This window comes from Bubalus kerabau, chromosome 14 (genome assembly GCF_029407905.1).
Source record: "Bubalus kerabau isolate K-KA32 ecotype Philippines breed swamp buffalo chromosome 14, PCC_UOA_SB_1v2, whole genome shotgun sequence".
Classification (NCBI taxonomy): domain Eukaryota; kingdom Metazoa; phylum Chordata; class Mammalia; order Artiodactyla; family Bovidae; genus Bubalus; species Bubalus kerabau.
In genome coordinates, this window is record NC_073637.1 from 28,250,645 (window position 1) to 28,272,055 (window position 21,411).

At 41.1% G+C, this 21,411-nt stretch overlaps 1 protein-coding gene across 2 annotated transcripts in view; it reads left to right on the forward strand.

The window, feature by feature from the left end:
* The window catches only part of RAB2A (RAB2A, member RAS oncogene family), a 69,975-nt gene that overhangs the window by 1,673 nt on the left and 46,891 nt on the right, over positions 1-21,411 (forward strand). Inside the window, exon 2 of one of the 2 annotated variants that reach the window (XM_055546062.1) lies at positions 11,245-11,300. The exons of the other annotated variant lie outside the window; for it this stretch is intronic. Coding sequence (XP_055402037.1) covers positions 11,282-11,300 — 19 coding nt within the window. The 5' untranslated portion in view covers positions 11,245-11,281. The remainder of the gene's footprint in view (positions 1-11,244; positions 11,301-21,411) is intronic. 2 annotated transcript variants of the gene reach the window in all.

Sequence of the window (21,411 nt, forward strand, 5' to 3'; positions counted from 1 at the left end):
TGGGTTTGGAAAGTAGCAGGGTGATTATGGACATCAGCAGTAGTGACAGTTGAAATTAGCCTTTGCAGGTTTCTCTCTTTGAGCATACCTACTGAACATCTACTGTGGGTGAAGAGTTGTGCTGGGAGTAGTGGGGCTGCCAATACTAGCAAGTTGGTGCTGGGTTCTTTGGGAATTTGCCCTCATGCCAAAACAGTGTCCAGGCAGTTCAGAGGGAAGACGTTCATCCTTGCCGTTGCTGCTGTTGCCACCTGGCCCAGGTACACTTGGCAGTCGACTGTCCACTGCGCCGCCTTCTCCCCCCTCCAGTAACTGTCGGATCAGCCGTCCGCACACAGGGCACTTAGGGGCCATTCCTCCATTTCCATTCGTTCGTTTGACCTTCAGGGACCTCCACGTCTAAGCATGACTTCCCACGCTGGTCTTCTTTCCCACTGGCACTAGTCCCTGCCTTCCTCCTGCCGGTGAGGCCCTGTGCTTTTACCTGGTCACTGCTGCTCCTGCACTCTGTTTGGAGTGCCTCTCTGTCCAAATTTGTCTGTCCTCAAAGTTTGACTAGAGTCTTCCATAATGGTTTCACAGTCAGCGTTTATTAAGTTCTTTTCATGTGTTAGGCATTCCTGGTATCCCAACTGGAAGTGACTACACCTCCTTATCTGGATGTGTCCCCCTTTGTATTAATTCCTGTTTTGTAGATACTTGGGTGGGCATTTGTGTTTGATTACTTATCTCTTACGGGCAGAAAAGGTGTTTTTGCATGGTTTTGTATGCCAGGAAGAGCTTAGTAGAAGGTAGGCCCCAGATACTTAATTACATTATTGAAAGAATAGCCAAACAGGCCATAATGTTCCTATTAGTATACATTGATAACTTGACAGAAGAACTTTTTAGCCGAGTTCTGCCACTTTCTCTTGATATCAACTTTGACCAGACCCCTTTGCCGTGTTTTCTTAATTCAAAGTAGACCCACTTAATGTGGCCCCCCACACACAAGAATGATAGTAAATCAATAGTGGGAGAGCCATCCTAATTTTTTTTTTAACGTCATAGTGTGGAAAACATGCATTTTTAAAATGAAGAAAATCACTCCTCTTCCTGGTTTTCAGTTTTCCTACCTATTGAAACAGTCATTATTAGCATGCCGCCCCCCCATAGTGAGATTAAGTAAGGACAGATATAAAAACACTGCACGTGATCAAGATACTGCTGAAATGTTTCTTTTCTTACTATATGGCCAAGTGCAGTTAACTCTTCCACTTTCAGAGGGCCTCTTGGCTAGAATTGGGTGGAGAGGCAGTGCAAATCTCGGCTGTTGCCTGTGTTGAGCCTACTCTATGTAAGGAGATAGGAGGACAAAATTTAATGCAACTTTGTTTTAAAAACAGCTGTTCCCTGACTGTAGACCAGAGTGCCTCCTAAGTCTTCTTCCATTTTTTTCCATCACAAAACAAACCTGGAATGATGTAATAAACTCACAGTGACAGACTCTGGAATGAAAGCTTGGTTCTTTATAAAAGCATCTCAGTCTTTTAGATCTATAAAGTATTTTAAGTGACCTTGACCTAAAAAAAAAAAAAAAAAAAAAAAGCCCTAAAATTTTTCATGGGTAATGTCTTATTCGTGAAAAATCATTTAGGAAAATGTGTCACTTAAACCTAGATATAAAGTGGAAATTGGTTTTTAACAAGCCTGGACTAATATCATAAGCAGATAATTATCAAATGCAGAAGGAGAGAAAAATTATAATAAAACTATAATTGTTGCTTCTAAATTCTGGCATCTGCCTCCCATGTAATCTCATCACTGCCCTCCTTCTCATTTCCTGCCTCTCATCTTGGTACACAGAAGCACAAACCTAGTTGTGTTCTATCTGAAATACCCTTTCTTCTGAGCTCCACTCCCCAAAACCCCACTCTGGCCAAAGTGAAAGTCAGGTCAGAGTTTTTGATTACCTTATCAGCTCCTGTTCATTCATTCATTTTTTCAGGGTGATAACAAACCCCACCCTTGCCTAGCTCCCTGTACTAGTTCCCTCCTCTCTTCTTTCTTTCTTTAACCACCCCCACAGTTTGGTTTGCCTGTTTTTTGCTTAAAAACTTTAAAGGACAAGTGTTGTATGAGAAGGGATTCCCTCGTAGCTTAGTTATTAAAGAATCTGCCTGCAGTGCTGGAGACCTGGGTTCAGTTCCTGGGTCGGGAAGATCCCCTGGAAAAGGGAATGACAACCCACTCCAGTATTCCTGCCTGGAGAATTCCATGGACAGAGGAGCCTGGTGGGTACAGTCAGTGGAGTCGAAATAAACAAGACAAGCCTGAACACACGTTATCCTAACATCTGAATGTATTTTTTTATTTGAGATATGATTGACGTATAACACTGTTTTAGTTTCAGGCATATGATTTGGTAAGTAAGTGATTTGGTAAGTAAATATGTTGTGAAATGATTACCACAATAAGTTTCATTAACATCCATCACCACACATAGCGAGAAAGTTGTTTTTTCCTTGTGATGAGACCTTTTAAGATATACTCTCCTAACTTTCAGCTGTTCCATACAGTGTTGATGACTATATTTATCATGCTGTACATTACATCCCTAGGACTTATAGCTAGAAGTTTGTACTTTTTGATCACCTTTACTGCAGCCTCTTAAATAATCTTTTTGTTTGTTTGGAATGTTTTTGACTTTGTTTTAAAAGTGAGGGTAGGCATTCAGTATCAGACATGTTTAATAGATAGTGGGTGGGCTCTTGGGGGAGGTGCTGCACTACCTGGAAGATAATACTTGATTTGCCAGGTGGGCAAAGGGGAAATATCTAGTAGATAATTGCAGGTACATGTTTGTAGCTCAGTCATTGATGTTTTTAAAACATAGTGATATTTGTTGTTGTCTGACTCTTAGCGTCTCCATGGACTGCAGCATGCCAGACCTCCCTGTGATACTGGCAAGTTGAAAACAGAGCTGTACCATGGGCCATTTTATTGAAGACCTTGCATGTGAAAGAGAAGGAAAGAGTGAGAAGTTTAAAGTTGATTGCAAGATCAAGTTGGCTGGTGTGTGTGTGTGTAGTAGGATAGGGGAGACTTGAGGTCGAAAGTTTGAAATTACTAGAGGAAGGGCAGGGGCTAAATCCCAGAGGATTCCGGGAAAGAACAGCATTTGATTCTCTGTGGGTTTGGAACTGTAACAGCCGGAAGACTTCTTCCTCTGGGACACTCTAATTTGAGTTTCTTTACATTCTTATGAATCACCTGGTGTATTGGTTTTTTTGGTGTTTTTTTTTTTTCTTTTAAAGATTCACTGAGGGCCTAACCCTCAGTGATTTTGAGTCACTCGATCTGAAGTGGAGCTTCATGTTGCAAAACCTAAGGCCAGAAACACTGATCGTTTTATATAATTATATGAGCAAGTTTGTTAGACTGTTTCGGAAAACACACAGTAGGAAACCAAACTGGGAAGTAGGGAGGTAGAAAAATTCCATTAACTTTTTAAAAATTATAAGATATATCATTCATGTAAAACAAATTCATAGTATATATTAACACAGTTTGAAGAATAGAGTTGAATCAAATAACCCATGCAAGAGAAATACAGAGCCTCATCACTTGAGTCTCCACAAGGCTTTCTCTCACCTGAATTCTGTATTAGTCCTTCCTTAGCTTTTCTTCGTAGATGTCTCACCTAACACATCCCTGAATTATAGTGCCTAGTTCTGTCCGTTTTGGAATGTGTTTAGTTGTTTTATTAAATGAGAGAGCTATGTTCCTGAAATACATCTTTTAATGTCACCCAGAATTTACTTGAAGTTTTCGCTTTCTGCATGTTATTTCCTGTCCTTTAGGATTTTTGACTCCCCTTCCCCTTTCCATCCTAGCCAGAGTATTTGCTGCCTGCTTCCCCTAATATTTATATTATTGCTTCTGAGACTTCCTTTTGAGCCACAGAGGCCGCGGCCCTGGGTTTCTCATCCCTTTGCCCCTTTCTCCTCTCCTGGTGAACCTGCCTCCTCATCTCCAGTCATGCCCCACTCTTCTGTCTGGTGCTCGTGTCCTTTCTGTCCCCACTCCATTGCTGCTCCCACTCCAACATGAAACTAATTTCCTCCTTTATCTCTCCCCCTGCTCCCCCTCCCCCATGTTATCTCGACAGCTCTCCTCTTAGCCTGTCGTTTTGCTGTTGGACTTGAGCAGATCCTAATTTTGCCAGCTCAGCTGTTTTTCCCTCTCACTCTGGCCCAGCTCTGCTTGCTCCATTTTGTTATTCTGTGCTCATCCTCAGTCTGGGAGGCTGTGTCCTTTTGCCACAAAAGATACAACCGCATATTGACTGCCCCTGTCCCTCTCTCAGACTTTTCGTTTTCTGTGACGCTTCCCCATTTGTTTTCATCAGTCGCGTTCATTTGCAGGTTTTAAAATACTCCACATTCTAGCTGTTATTCCTCACTTGTAAGTAAAGGACACCCAGCAAAGAGATGCAGAGTTCCCTCTGCTGTCATACACTCATACACACAGAAGTCGCTCAGTCGTGTCCGACTCTTTGCGACCCCATGGATTGTAGCCCACCAGGCTCCTCGGACAATGGGATTTTCCAGGCATGAATACTGGAGTGGGTTGCCGTTTCTTTCTCCAGGGGATCTTCCTGACCCAGAGATCAAACCTGGGTCTCCGGCATTGTAGGTAGACGCTTTACCGTCTGAGCTACCAGGGAAGCCCCATAGTCACCCTTTTTAATGCCTGCTGCTGCTAAGTCACTTCAGTCGTGTCCGACTCTGTGCGACCCCATAGACAGCAGCCCACCAGACTCCCCCGTCCCTGGGATTCTCCAGGCAAGATCACTGGAGTGGGTTGCCATCGCCTTCCTCTTTAATGCCTGCAGTGTTCCTCAACTCAGACAACTTGGGTCTCATCCTTGGAGATACTGTTTTAGTGGATCTGCAGCGAGTCCTAGACATCTGTATTTTTTTAAAAACATCTTTTGCAGTGGTGTGTGGCACTCCCCTCCATGTCAGTTGTGGGCTCTCTGCCTGACTTTTTCTAAAATTAATTCTTTCCTGCTGTCAGGTTTTCTGCTCTCTGGGATTTTAAGTAATTGCTGAGGCAGCAGTTCAGTTCAGTCGCTCAGTTGTGTCCGACTCTTTGCGACCCCATGAATCGCAGCACGCCAGGCCTCCCTGTCCATCACCAACTCCTGGAGTTCACCCAGACTCACGTCCATCGAGTTGGTGATGCCATCCAGCCATCTCATCCTCTGTCGTCCCCTTCTCCTCCTGCCCCCAATCCCTCCCAGCATCAGAGTCTTTTCCAGTGAGTCAACTCTTCACATGAGGTGGCCAAAGTACTGGAGTTTCAGCTTCAGAATCATTCCTTCTAAAGAACACCCAGGGCTGATCTCCTTCAGAATGGACTGGTTGGATCTCCTTGCAGTCCAAGGGGCTCTCAAGAGTCTTCTCCAACACCACAGTTCAAAAGGATCAGTTCTTCGGTGCTCAGCTTTCTTCACAGCCCAACTCTCACATCCATACGTGACCACTGGAAAAACCATAGCCTTGACTAGACGGACCTTTGTTGGCAAAGTAATGTCTCTGCTTTTGAATATGCTATCTAGGTTGGTCATAACTTTCCTTCATATCCAGGTTTAATCCCTGGGTTGGGAAGATCCCCTGGAGAAGGGAATGGAACCCTGGTATTCTTACTTGGAGCATGGACAGAGGAGCCTGGTGGGCTACAGTCTGTGGGGTCACAGAGAGTCAGACATGACTCAGCGACTAACACTACTGCTACTAAGGCATATCTTGGGTGAATTTATACAGAAATCTCCATCACATTAGTTTTTGGCACTCTTGTCTACCTAGTGGATTCTTAGGAAGAATTTTCTACACTTTTTGTAGTTCATCTGCAGTATCGAAAGCTTTTAATCCTTTAACTGGTTTGTGCGAAGTAACCATTTCATAGATGAAGAAACTGAGCTGTGTCCTTTGGGGAAAACTATTTCTTCTCTCCCACAAGCTCTTCTGCTTTTCATAGCTATGATGTACCTCTAAGTTTCTCCAGTTCTTTCTTGAAAGTGTTGCCATTTTCAGGGGTAGCTGACTGTTACTGTGTTTCTGGTCCAATCTGAGGGAAAAAAGAAGAAAATGAATGTTGATGGATGATGAGTGAAGTTCTTGAAGGCACAGAGTTAGTGCCTCAGAACATGATGAATGTACACTAGGTAGCCTCTGCTGGTTAGGCTGCACACATTGACCAGTTTATTTCTCCTTTCAAAAAGGATTTAATTGGGCTTCCCTGGTGGCTCAGATGGTAAAGCGTCGGCCTGCAGTGCGGGAGACCCGGGTTCGATTCCTGGGTTGGGAAGATCCCCCGGAGAAGGAAATGGCAACCCACTCCAGCACTCTTGCCTGGAAAATCCCATGGACGGAGGAACCTGATAGGCTGTAGTCCATGGGGTCGCAAAGAGTCGGACACGACTGAGTGACTTCACATACAAATTTTCTACAGTTTTAAATGCAAGTAAGACAGAGTGTATTAGTTTATGTTTCTAACGTAACAAACCACCATATTCTTAGCAGCTCCAGCAATGCAAATCTTAGAGTTCTGAAGTTCTGCATAAGTTCATGTACATGGCAGTACATGTCAAAAGTCTGATGTGTGTCTCACTGCGCTATCATCGAGTTCTTGGCAGGTTGGGTTCCCTTCTGGAGGGTCCGTGCTCATTCAGTTTGTTGGTGGAATAGTTCTGTGCTGAGGTCTCCATTTTCTTGCTGGTGTCATCAGTTCCTGGCTTCCTGAGTCTACCCACCTAGTCACGTGATTTGCCCCCCTTCCTTCATCTTCAAAGCAACAGTGGGTTAGGTCCTTCTGTGTCACATGTTTCTGACTCTTCTTGAGTCATCCAATCTCTCATTGAAGCCGGGAAAAGTTTTCTGTTTTAAAGACTTACATAATTAGATTGGGTTTACCTGGATAATCGAGGATAATCTCCTCATCTCAGGTCTGTAATCTTAATCACATCTGCATGGGCCGCCTTGCCTTGTAGGGTAGCATACCCATAGGTTCTAGGGATTGATTAGAGTGTGTGTATCTTGAAGGGGGGCAGTGGGGGAGTTTATCCTCCCTACCACAGCAGGCTGAGGTAGAAACAATAAATTGAAGTCAGAAATAGCATTAATATCCATGCTGTGTACACTTTTTTGAAGTGGACACTGTATTTAGCACCACTGCAGAAGGAGAAGAGGATGTCAGAGGATGAGATGGTTGGACAGCATCACCGATGCAATAGACGTGAACTTGGGCAAACTACGGGAGATGGTGAGGGACAGGGAGGCCTGGCGTGCTGCAGTCCATTGGGTCACAGAATCGGACACAACTGGGGGGCTAAACTGAACTGCACTGCAGAGAACTCTCTCTCATCTTCTTACTTATAGTAATCATCAATTTTTTAAAAGTATGTGTACTCATATATTTATTCCTTAATTGAGTCTTGAAAGACATTTTCTTCTGGTTCCCTTAAAAAAAAATACAGTATGGTGGGGAAAATGTAAATATACAAGTAGTATATTTGAACATGAGCTTCCCAGGTGGCACTAAGGTTAAAGAACTGCCTCCCAGTGCAAGAGACATAAGAGATGCTGGTTGGATCCTTGGGTGGGAAGATTTTCTGGAGGAGGGCATGGAACCCACTCCAGTTCTTGCCTGGAGAATCCCCATGAACACAGGAGCCTGGCGGGCTACCGTCCATAGTATCTCACAGAGTCAGACACAACTGAAGTGACTTAGCACACACACACACATATTTGAACATATGGGGCCTTTTCTAGGGGTATAACTCATTGAATCTGAACAATTATATCCATGAGGAAGGCTCTTCTTTACAGTGAAGGAAGGTGGACTGATTGTCACATCACACAGCTAGTTAACTGATCAAGCTGGAATTTGAGCCCAGATCTTTCTGACTCCAAAGGCCATGCTCTCTCTCCCATGTCATACACATTTCTTAATTCCCACATATTCCATATCATACCTCTTGTGTTGGCTTATCAGCTGCTTGGTCTGTGGAGTTGATGTGGAAGTACATAGTCCCTCAGTTCGCTTTTATACTAAAACAGAAACTACCTCCACTCTGCAAAACTGAGCAGAAATATTCTATCAATAAAACAAGGATAATCTGTTTACTGCTCCTCAGCAGCTCTGAGAGCTTGGGCAGCCTCTTCAGTCTTTGAATCTCAGTGTCTTCATCTATAAAATGAAATAAATAAGTGAGATTTTGTGTGTGACTAAATAAATGGTTAATAGTTCATGTTTGTTTGTTTTTTTTTTTTATCATTTTTATACTTCTTTGAATGTCTTCCAGAATTTCCCCATATGCATTTGAAAAACTAAACCAAACTTGACCAGTGCTGTATAGTGTTTGAATTATGCTGTTCATAGCAAAAATCATTTCTTTCACCCTCCGTGTGAACTAATATGTTAATATGTTGATTTTTTTTTTTTTTTTTTTTTTTTCACTTTCTTGTGTAGCTTGCTCATTTACGGCCAGCTGATAACTTGAAAGAGTCTGCCATCTTTGACTCTCATTTCTCCAGAGTGGTTATCCGGCAACTCTCATCTTTGTTTCAGACCTACTGTGTCACTTTTTTTGAAGTCTATTTTTTGTATAGCCCAGTACTCTTATTTTTTTTTTTTTTAAATTCAGTCTGAGAGGCTGTCTTTTACCAGGAGAATGTAATCATTAGTGAATTTGAATTTTTTCCTGCCATCCGGCACCAGCCTAGTTCAGTCATGAGCAGGGGTCAAGGCCTAGGTCCCAGGTTGTCCCTTTGCTCTGGACTTCCTGGGGAGGCACACTTGTCCCACAGAGGAAGCAGTATGGTAGACAGATCTCCCAGGCTTGTGTAGTGTCCTTGTAGGACAATCTGAAAGAGGATACCTGCCCATAACTTACTTGTGCAAATGAACAATTCATTTAAATTCCTGAGTTTTCTCTTTGTAAAATGTGTGTAGTACTACTGGCTTAGTGCACTCAATAGAGTTGTCCACCAGTGTTGTAAGTTTTTGGGTTTTTTTCCTCTAACTTTGTAGCTGTCTTTGAAACTCAAGTGTCAGTAGTTTGTTTCCCTTCATTTATGTACAGTTGATAAACCAGTGTAAGTGGTGCATTTATACCTGCTCTGCAGCCTCTGGCATTATTAACATTGATGGATAGCTCCCCCTTAACATTTGTCCACCTTTAGCAGTAACTACTCGGAGAAGGCAATGGCACCCCACTCCAGTACTCTTGCCTGGAGAATCCCAGGGACGGAGGAGCCTGGTAGGCTGCAGTCCGGGGGGTTGCTGAGAGTTGGACACGACTGAGCAACTTCACTTTCACTTTTCACTTTCATGCACTGGAGAAGGAAATGGCAACCCACTCCAGTGTTCTTGCCTGGAGAATCCCAGGGACGGCAGAGCCTGGTGGGCTGCCGTCTATGGGGTCGCACAGAGTCGGACACGACTGAAGCGACTTAGCAGCAGCAGCAGTAACTACTATGCATCTAGGAGGCAAATAATACGTTATTCTAAGTTCTCTTGGGTATTTTAGCTTAGACTGCACTCTTGAAAATTTCTTAAGGGCTGCTGTTTGTGATTAGAAAAATATCTGGATTGAAAAAAAAAAAAAAAGAAAGAAAAATATCTGGATTGGCATGGTGGCCCCTGCTTACTCATTGCTTTGGTAAAGTTCAGACATCTTTAGCTTCAGTTTTCTCATCTAGAAAATGTCAGTAGTACTAAGTTACCTACCTCACAGGATTTTTGTTAGCTTGAAACAAACATTGTACACAGATGCTTTGAAGCTGCAGGGTGCTTTATTAATGGCAGTATTTTAGAGATAATTTTTCTTATATGTTGAGTATCCTAAAATTAAGTTGTGTGTTTGCGGGGGGTGTCTTGCTTATGGAAAAAGGTATTCACTATGCTGACTTTAAAACTATAATTAATTGAGTTGAAAGAAGCAAAACAACATGTTAACCTGCAAAATGGCAGTTCTTTGATCTTGAAATTCTCTCTGGACTCTATAAAAGAAAAAGTCTTTTCCAAACTCGGATGAGAAGAATATTGGGTAGGAGGTGCTCTTTTTCACTCGTCTCCAGAAAAGAGGTTATAAGACGGAGAGTTGTTTCCTATACTCACTCATGGTGTCTTCAGGTTCCTTGCCAAGGTTTCTCTTAATTTTGAACCCCTTTGGAAAGAGGCGGTTCTATAGATCTGCAGGAGTCTTCAGTATAAATGAATCTATTGATCAAAAGGTATCTTCTCTGTTTGGCCCAAGTATTGTTGGTTCAGTTTTAACCATTTCAAAGGGCAAAGTAAAAGTACATTTGTCCACAACCACTTATGTTAAAAGCTTTACTTGATAGAAATATTAATAAATAAGGAAATTAGTTACTAGATTATAAACTGAAGCAGTAGTAGTTGTTTGCCTGGTGAGATAATTGACCAATCCTTTAAGAAAAATATTTGTTACACTTTTCCCGGATGACCTTTGGTATGGGGTGAAGAATTTCTTCTGGTTTTGCAGCTAAGTGGATTTTTAACTAGTTGAATAACTATCCTTAAGTACTGTCCATGTAGGCCACCTGGAGAGAGCATGCTGCTATATTCAATCCTAGATTTTTACATTTTATATTGGCAACAACTTGGATAAACTCCACTTTGGTTGAAAGAGCTAATGTGTGGATTATACCAGACAGAATCCAGAATGGCTGACTAAATTTAGCAAAGTGGAGTTTAATAAAAATGAAGTGAAAGCCCTATATTTACTTTTTCTTAAAAAAAAAAAAAAATATATATATATATATATCTATAAGATGGAGGTAGCTGGTTAAATAGCAACACATGTCTAAAAACTTAGAAGTTTTACATAACTAAGTCCAGTAGGAGTCCACAAAGGAAGAAATGTGACTCTCAGTAAAAGTGTAATGTACAAACAAGGCAGGTAGTAGTTGTGCTCAGTCAGGACTCAGCTGCAGCTCAGTTATGGAAACTTGTTTCAGAGGGACATCTGCGCATTGGAATCTGTGCTCAGAGACCAGTCAGGGTGGTGCAAAGGTGTGTCAACCGTATTTCCCAACATATTTAGGAAAGGAAGAATAACTGAAACATTTTAACAAAAAAAGACTTAAAGGAGAATATAACAATGACCTCAAATACTTAGGTGACTGTCATATTAAAAGGGGGCTTCAACTTACCCTTTGTGGCTTTTTGCAGACAGAATCAGGACTACAAGTAGACGACTCGCTGTGAAATGGAAAGAGTGTTAAGTGGTGAGTAGGTCGGTTACTGGGGTGTTCAGGCAGAGGTTTGATTGATACATTAGGACATGGAAGATGAAATTTATGCAACCAGTAGGGGATTGGATTCGAATATTTTTTTCTTTTTAAAGAAAGTTAAAGTATTATGTGGGCATTCCTGGTGCTGGAGTTAAGAAAAATGAGCAGGACTGCCCTACCCTAAGGGGGAGACAAGTTTGCCACAATGACAAGATGGTGTAATAGAGACTTGTCTATGCAGAGTACTGAAGGAGCATGGAGAAGACTCATTCATTCTACCTGGAGTGAACAGCTCATGACATTCAGATTTTCAGTAAACATTTATTGAGGACCCACTGTATGCTGAGGACTGAGGACTGTTGCTGTAGCTTTCATACATTTCTCGCAGTAGTCCTAGATAGCTCTTGACCCCATTTTTACAAATGATAGATCAGATGTGACACGATCAGACGCTTTGAGAACTTCCCCACCTGATAATCCTGTAGAATCAGTTTGTGCTTTTACCTCTGTTTGGATATTTGTTGTGTATGGAGAACAGAGAATGGAACTGAGCTCCTCAGTCTTTTATTTTGCCAAGAAGGTGGGATGACTTTATATCAGGAATGTTCTGCAGAGTGTGGTCCTATGGAGTTTTTTGTTGGGATTTGTGGAGGCTCAGGAATACAGGAATCTTGGGACCACACTATGAAGAGCATTGTGTGGTATAAAGAGTTGGTTTCATATGCTCTGGGTACAGCTTCATAAAAGAAGCTTTATTCCCCATCTCTGAGTGGGATAACTAACTCTTCACTCAGACTTCTGACAGGAGTTATTGAGGCCTTTCCACCATTTAACCTTTTTTTTCTTTCTTAATCTCCCCCACCCCCCCATCCATTTTGGCTTACAGTTTCCTTTCTTGGAGAATTTACCCAAGAAATGGAAAAATCATATTGGATTTGAATGTGAATCTGTGAATGTTGAGCCTTAGCCATAAAGTAAGTCTTGTTAAAAGTACTGCTGCTGCTGCTACTGCTAAGTCGCTTCAGTCGTGTCCGACTTTGTGCGACTCCATAGGCGGCAGCCCACCAGGCTCTGCTGTCCCTGGGATTCTCCAGGGAAGAACACTGGAGTGGGTTGCCATTTCCTTCTCCAGTGCATGAAAGTGAAAAGTGAAAGTGAAGTCGCTCAGTCGTGTTGGACTCTCAGCGACTCCATGGACTGCAACCCACCAGGCTCCTCCACCGTGGGATTTTCCAGGCAAGAGTACTGGAGTGGGGTGCCATTGCCTTCTCCATTTAAAAGTACTACTGATTAGTTATTCTTTAGTGGCTTTTAGGAGTTAAAAAAGGAAATCAAAATCTTCAGTTTCACAATGCATTATTTTACTTTCAGGCTTCTAATTTTCTTAGCAGACCAGTATTTAATGTGACTATTTATAATCACACTAGAAGTTTTGCTAGTTATTTAAATGCCACATCACACTGGAGGTTGTTGGATGGGGCTAGTGAAAGTATTGCTTATATAGTATTTGATGTTAAAATAGATCCTTTGAAAAACTCAGATTTTTTTTTTTATAAAAATGATGAATGTTTATGGTGAAAAATGAAAATTTAAATACTCCACCATTTTACATTACAGTAATGATTTGTGTATCCTTCTGGAAATTTTCTGTGTATCTTTAAACATGTATGTGTGTGTGTGTCAATCTGTCCCAGCCCCACCAATATGATTGCTGGTCTTCACCTTTTTTTCGCTTAAGGGTAAATCTTGGGTGTCTTAACATATCACAAATAAATCTATCTCATTCTTTTTAAAAACCTGCATAGCTGAATCATTATTACTTCAGTCAGTCCTCAGTTTTCTTAGTCCTGATCTGTGCTAGCAGACAGCAGAAACCTGCTGTGGTCAACTTAAGCAGAGCAGCATTTTATTGGAAAGATAGGATGCTCCATAGAATTGATAGGAAGGCAGTATAATCAGGCTTGAAAATGGCAGAACCACGGAAGGCAAGACACAGCCAGACTCCTGCTGTCAGTACAACCTGCTGAAGCAGATGCTGGTGCACGCCAGTCGTCCGGCACCTCCCCTGTAGCCACTGTGGATTCTTTCTTTCTGGTTCCTGATATTGACGCATTCCTTCAAGATTCCAAATTCTGAACAGGCGCATCTGATTGGCTCAGCCGAGGTCAAATGTGACCACAATGGAATGTCATAAATCATCTTCCATTAAGAATAGGAATTTAGAAAGAATATTAGTATTTAATTGTGAATTTAAGTATTCATGTATCAGTACTTAAATTCAACAGGCTAGTCTCAACATTGTCTGTGTCGACTAATACCAAGTCTTCAGGGATTTAAGGAGCTTGATTTAGTTACTGTTATCATGTACTTCTTATTAACCTAGCACTGCAAGAAATGGATTGTTCTGCTTACAGTCTTTGATTTTGATACTCATTTATGTCATAACATACTACTTAGACATCATGTGCAGTAAACTTACTGTATGGTGATTATAGTGTACGTTTATATCCAGACACCTTCTTCCTTTCATAACATCATGAGAAAGTATCCTCTTCAAGCTACTTCATTGAAATTTACTTGTGAGATGCTAAGTTCTTATTTGGAATCTTTATGAAACAGTCAGGAAAATGGTCAGGTTAAAATATGTTGACACACCTGATCTATTATTTTTTTTAAAACCTTCCTTTGTTAAATTTCTGCTCCGTCGGAGTCTTTAAGCTTATAGAATATTTCCTTTCTTTATCTTGCTGTTGATGCTAATACATGGTAAGTGAGATAGCTTCTTTTTTAGTTAGGGGAGGTATTGTTTGCAAGTAGTAATATGTATCTGAGAAGAACAAACTCAGGAGGTTGGGTGGTACAGTGGAAAAATATGACTTATATTGTAAATTTAAAAACCTTATTTTGAGTTTCAATTCTGCTTCTTACTGTGTTTTAACTTGAGACATGTCATTTAAGCCTCCGTTCCTTCATCTTTAAAATAAGGTTATCAGGAATTCCCTGGCAGTCCATGGTTAGGACTCAGCACTTTGACTGCTGTGGCCTGGGTTCAATCCCTTGTTGGGGAACTAAGATCCCACAAGCTGTGTGGTGTGGCAAAAAAAAAAAAAGAGATTATCATTCCTGCTTTACTGATGTCATAGGCTTACTGTTATGGTCAAATAAGATTGTATGTGAAGAGAGAGCTTGTTTTCACCATCAAAATGTCAGAAGTCATGCATATATTTTACATAAGACAAGAGTGTGTTAGCTTGAACTCCATTATAGAAGTCCATAGCTGCAGTAAAAACTACTTGTTCATATTGAAGTGGGTCCTTTGGGTATTAGGCAGGTATCAGGTAGTCTCACTATTCTAAGCTCAGTGATCGCCAGAGATTCTGAGTGGAAACCAGGATAACCGTGTTTTGAACTTAACCTGTACCGAGGTGCAGCAGCACATCTTCACTGTTTCCTGTTATTTATCTGTTATACCAAGCAGGTAATGATGTCGTATTAGTTGTAGATGGAAGACTAACGAGGATTGGAGAATGAGACCAGCATTTTAGTCGACTATAGCTAGGCCAGTGATTCTCAGACTTCAGGGCACATCAGGATCACCCGAAGAGCTTGGTGAAACACTGATTTAAGGACTCCACCCCAGAGTTTCTGACTCATTAAGTTTGGGGTGGAGCTGATAATTTGCATTCTAAAAGTTTCCAGATACTGCTGATGTTGCTGTTCTGGAGAGCACACTTTAGAGAATCAGCGTTTTAGTGAAGGCGTGTAATTCATCATCCAGGGTGATCCCTAATTCATCAGGACACCAGGGGTAACTAAGCCTGTCCCTGGCAAACCAGGATACAGTGTCATCCTCATTTTACCTATTCGAAAAATCATTTTACAAAGAGGGTTATGCAATAGAATTGTCACCTAGCAGATGACTCATGGTACCCAAGGTTGGTTGGTTGGCTGGTTGGTTGGTTGGTTGGTTGATTGGTTTATGTTAAATTCCCAACTGTGATGATTTAGTCTGGTTTTTTCCTTGATCCCTGTCCTTGTAAATATTCATTAAAAGAGAACAGAAGTGTTCTAGATTCTTTAGCTGATTTGTTTGCCGTGAATCCTAGCATAAATGATGTGGATGGGTTCTTTCACTGGGTGTGTGATTGGATGAGATTCTGGAGAATAATTTCCAAATTTATGTCTTATCAGCACAATAATAGGTACATCTTACATTGCAGCCCAGGGTTTAAATATGTATGTAAGTGCATATGTGTGTGTGTGTGTGTGTGTGTGTGTGTAAGACAATAGCTTGCATATAGCACTTGTCCTATCTTTATTGAGTCCCTGCAGTCTAGTATTTGCTATTTTGTTCTAGTTCATTTTTTTAATGCTAGTTGTAACCCAGTAAATTGATTTCACTGGTTACAGCCTACTATTTAGAGAACATTGCGCAGAGGACCCCTTTACTTCCTACATACTCCGACTTCCTAAGATTCTGAGAGGTATACTTCAGTTTCCTTCATTCTGATTCTTCTCACTCTAAGCCCTTTTCCACCATTAAAACAAACTAGTTCAAGAAAATCCCAAGAATGGGAGGAGAAAAAGGAAAGAGATGCTATTTTTAACCACATTTCTGCTGTGTTACTTGCTATTAAATTTAATATTCTGTCATTTATTCTCTATGTAAATTAGCTAGTGCTCCATTTTATTTTTTAAATTTTAAAAAGCTATGAATTGCACCTAGCTTTGTTTTCGTGAAAATACTGCACAAGCTAGGTCTTTCTTAAGAATATCTAAACTCAGCTTATATTAAAAAACCCTCAGCTTCACCAAATTAAATTTTTCTTCTGATGAAGGATGTATTCATCACACTAGTTCTAAGAGTCCAGGTAGGAGATGGAAATTACAAACAGAAGTTTGAACAGGGAAAGTCTGGTGTAAAGAACCACTGACTCTGATGTGGGGTTAAAGTAATGGGCAAGTGGACTAAGAGAATTCTAAAGAATACAGAAAAGCAGGTGGAGGGCCCAGCCACTGTCCCTAAGACAGAGGCAGAATGTGGAAGGAAGGAACACTCCCTAGAGACTTAACGTTTTCAGAGGGAAATTACACTTAAATCAGGGGCCGATAGTGTCAGAGATGCAGTTCTTAATGTCACGTGGTCATGATTTCATTCTCCAACATCATTTTTCTACCTGAAAAGCCCACTGTTGAGAATAAAAATTTTTTTGAGAAATTGACTTTTTAAAATGTAGACTTGTTTGTCATTATATAGAAAATACAAGTGTGTCACTGTTTGATCTTTTCAACAAGCATTCAGTACATAAATTCTGCATTCACTGAGCATCTATTAATTCTAAGCCAGGCCACAGAGCAGAGTGGTTTTCTAAATGCAGAATGTTATTGCTCCTAAGGGAGGCAGGTAGATTTGTGAATTGATAACAAAAGTATGATACAAGAGGTGCTTAATGAAGTGTGTAGAGAGCACTATGGCCGAAGTGTGCAATGAAGTGTTAGTCTGACTTTGTGCCAGGAAAGGGAAGGAAGCATAGATGTGTTTGTTACCTTTTATTCTTTACATGCCATTTCTTTTATTCCTTGCAGTAGCCTTCTGAGTAAAGTGAATGTATGATTACCATGATACGATAAGCAAACAAGACCTTGAGACCTGAAACAACTTTTTCTACCATTGTCACACATGGGATCTAAATATAGTCCATTGTTTCTCTCTTAAATTGGTGGTGTACATTGAAATAGAGGAGGCTGCAATGGTGAAAGTTTACCAAATGTAAAGCACATTTCTGAGAAGAATTTCAAAAGTGAATTAGATATGTTCTTGTGCTTAGGGGTTGCTGGTCTGGCAGTGCTGGTAGAATCCATCAGAGCTCTGGAGATGGAGAAGGCCATTTCATAGAAGGGTCCAGAGTGTCTTCCTCCCTGCCCTCGTAGCCTTCACTGAGAGGTTTCTCAAATAAATGCTCTGTCTTCCTTGGTTCCTCTTCCCTTATTTTAATATTTCTGGTGTTTGAGTCTCTTTATTTTTTACTGATTACAGTAGGAATCATTAGAGACAGAGTCAACAAGACCGAGAGACCAATGAGTCCAAGGAAAGGGAGAAAGGAAAAATTGCTCCTCACAAGTGCATTTTTGTAGGTTTTCTTGGACTGCTTAATAATTTTAAGAAACTTGTCTCAGAGCTCAAAACAACAAAAACCTATTCTCTCACAGTTCTGGAGGCCAGCAGTCCAAAATCTAGGGATGGGCAGGGCCTCTGAAGGCTCCAAGGAAAATCCTTGCTGCTCTTCCAGCTTCTGGTGGCTTTGGGGGCTCCTGGTTTGTGGCAGCGCAAGTCTAGTCTCCTCCTTTGTCTTCAGACAACCTTCTCCCCTGTGTATCCATTTATCACTGGAATTAGGCCCAACCTGAATGCAGGCTGATCACATCTCAGAACCCCTAATTATACCTGCAGAGATCTTTTTCCAAGTTAGGTCACATTCAGAAGTTCCAGGAGTTGGGATTTAGACGTGTCTCTTTAACCCACTCCAGTCAGCAACAGATCAGTATCTAATCGCAGTAAATGAGAGGATTGCTGTCTCAGATGCGAGGGGGATGATGTGTGGGAAACCAGCAGCATGAAAACAACTCTGAAGTCATTTTATTTAAAAGATAATTATAGATTGTGAATATTTTCTTCAATTGTAGAAACTAGATATTTAAAAATGTGAACTTAAGGTCAGATCAGTTTGGTTGGAGATTTTGCTCCTCAACTGTATTCATCTTGAAGAATCCTCTAACATTTGCATTAAAAATTTTGAATATGCAAAACTCAAAATTTTGGAATTTGAACCTTATGATATTCCTTTGAAGTAGAAATGCCATGTTTTTCTTTTTCCCATTTTACAAATGTGGAAATGGAGCTTAGTTTCTATAATAAATTTTGTCTGAGGTTACAAGTTATGAAATAATACAGATGAACACTGGTGTCACAACTGTAAAGCTTATATTCTTTTTAATATATCTTGCTGAGTTTATTAATTTTCTATTTAAAAGAGCAGACCTCATTGTTTTGTCATGTTTCATGGGTTTCTTTGTTTGGAATGTGAACATGAAGAATAAAATTTTCTCTTTGCAAAATAAGCCACAAATAATTTACACCACATTGCCATCTCTCTTGGAGAAGGTAGTGGCACCCCACTCCAGTACTTTTGCCTGGAAAATCCCATGGGTGGAGGAGCCTGGTAGGCTGCAGTCCATGGGGTTGCTGAGAATCGGACTCAACTGAGTGACTTCACTTTCACTTTTCACTTTCATGTATTGGAGAAGGAAATGGCAACCCACTCCAGTGTTCTTGCCTGGAGAATCCCAGGGACTGGGGAGCCTGGTGGGCTTCCGTCTATGGGGTCACACAGAGTCGGACACGACTGAAGTGACTTAGCAGCAGCAGCCACCTCTCTGCATAGTCTGTGTTTGAGGTCTGTCAGTTCTTTGGTATGACTTTAAAACATGGAGTTCTTCATTGCATTACTTTTAGTCATGAAGACAGGTCATTCTTTTGTGGAACATCTGGTTCATTCTGCTTTTGAGGACCCAACATCGTAGATGACAGTGTGTAGCTATGATTTCAAGATAAAAGTTGGATGAAACTTTGGATCTTTGCTTCCCCCACATATTTTAAATTGAACTGTCTTATGATTTTTAAAATGGAACAATCATCAATTTTTTAAAATTATCTTGAAATTGGTAGAAGTTGGTTTAGAACTAGAAGAATAAACTTCAGTAGAATACCTAGCACTTATACCAATACTTGGAGAAGGCAGTGGCACCCCACTCCGGTACTCTTGCCTGGAAAATCCCATGGATGGAGGAGCCTGGTAGGCTGCAGTCCATGGGGTCGCTAAGAGTCGGGCACAACTGAGTGACTTCACTTTCACTTTTCACTTTCATGTATTGGAGAAGGAAATGGCAACCCACTCCAGCGTTCTTGCCTGGAGAATCCCAGGGACGGGGGAACCTGGTGGGCTTCCGTCTATGGGGTCACACAGAGTCGGACACGACTGAAGTGACTTAGCAGCAGCAGCCACCTCTCTGCATAGTCTGTGTTTGAGGTCTGTCAGTTCTTTGGTATGACTTTAAAACATGGAGTTCTTCAGTGCATTACTTTTAGTCATGAAGACAGGTCATTCTTTTGTAGAACATCTGGTTCATTCTGCTTTTGAGGACCCAACATCGTAGATGACAGTGTGTAGCTATGATTTCAAGATAAAAGTTGGATGAAACTTTGGATCTTTGCTTCCCCCACATATTTTAAATTGAACTGTCTTATGATTTTTAAAATGGAACAATCATCAATTTTTTAAAATTATCTTGAAATTGGTAGAAGTTGGTTTAGAACTAGAAGAATAAACTTCAGTAGAATACCTAGCACTTATACCAATACTTGGAGAAGGCAGTGGCACCCCACTCCGGTACTCTTGCCTGGAAAATCCCATGGATGGAGGAGCCTGGTAGGCTGCAGTCCATGGGGTCGCTAAGAGTCGGGCACAACTGAGCGACTTCACTTTCACTTTTCACTTTCATGCATTGGAGAAGAAAATGGCAACCCACTCCAGTGTTCTTGCCTGGAGAATCCCAGGGATGGGGGAGCCTGGTGGGCTGCTGTCTACCGGGATCGCACAGTCGGACATGACTGAAGCGACTTAGCAGCAGCATACCAATACTCCTTGTGGAGAAGGCGCCATTGCCTAAAAACATCGCTGGCGGTGTATTAATTAGATTCTTGGGCCTAACCAAAGACTGAATCAGAATCTCTGGGGTGAGGTTTTAGGAATCTACATTTTTTATGAGTGTTACTTGTAATTGTTTGGCATTGATGTGGTAATCAGGTAGTCAGTTCTCACCACAACACTTAGGCCTACTGAGGACAGTGTATTGGACCCTGAGTAAAGGAAGAAGGTAAGGTGACTTCACAGTAGAAACTCTTAACAGCTGTTAAGTGCAGCACTTTCTATTAAAGAGTGGTTGAGTTGCTAAAGCAGTCTTTAGAAAGAAGAACAAATTTGGAGGCACCGTGCTCCCTGAGTTCAAGCTATATTAGAAAGCTGTTGTACTGAAAACAGTATGGTATTAGTATCGGCATAGACATAGATCAATGGAACAGAATAAAGAACCCAGAGGTAAACACATACATATGTGGTCAATTAATTTATGACAAAGAAGCCAAGAATATACAGTAGGGAAAGGACAGTCTTCATTAAATGATATTGGGAAGACTGGACAACCACATACAAAAGAGTGAAACTTACACCATATGAAACTGAGGGTGGACTTATAATTATATCTTAACCAAATGCCTTCACAGCAGCACCCAGTAATTGGAAGGGGCCTAGTCAAGTTGAGGCATCAGAAAGACCCATCACAGTGTTTTCATTTTTATTGAAGTATATTGTGCTTATAGAAAAAGGCACATGTCCTAAATATAGAGCTCAGAGAAGGTTTGTAAACTGGACACAGGTAACTCTTACTGTACAGGGGCCCTCTTACATTTATTTCATCTGATTCTTGCAACAGTGCACCAAAAAAAGTATAGGAATTTCCCCAATTTTATAGATAGAATTTTGAAGCCCAGAAAGGTCAATTTCCTTGCTCCATGTTACAGCTCGTAAGTGACAGAGCTAGGATTCTAACCATGGTTTTGAGGCATAAAGGAAATACTATGGAAACCCAAGGAACTAATCCCCATATTAATTCTGCATGGGGATTGATAGCATCTTTGGAATAGGAATGCTTTAGTGAAGAAAGCATTGGAATCCCTAAGCATGAGTTTAGAGTTGCCAAGGAGTGACAAGTTCCTTGGTAAGAGATGCCAGAGGAAGAATGTGGTGTCATTTCAGAGGACAGAAGTTGATGTGTTGTGCTTCACCACAGGCTCTCTAGACTGTGGTGTGATAATATGATCTGTTAGGATAACAGTTTCTCAAAGAACGTTGTTTACTATTTTGGAGGGCTTAAATTTTATATATGTGCATTTTAGCAAAAATTTTCAGAGGTTTATACAAATAGATTTGAGGCAAAGGTTGAAGGCAGAAAGACCATGTCTTATTGAGAGCCAGAACTGGAGCACTGA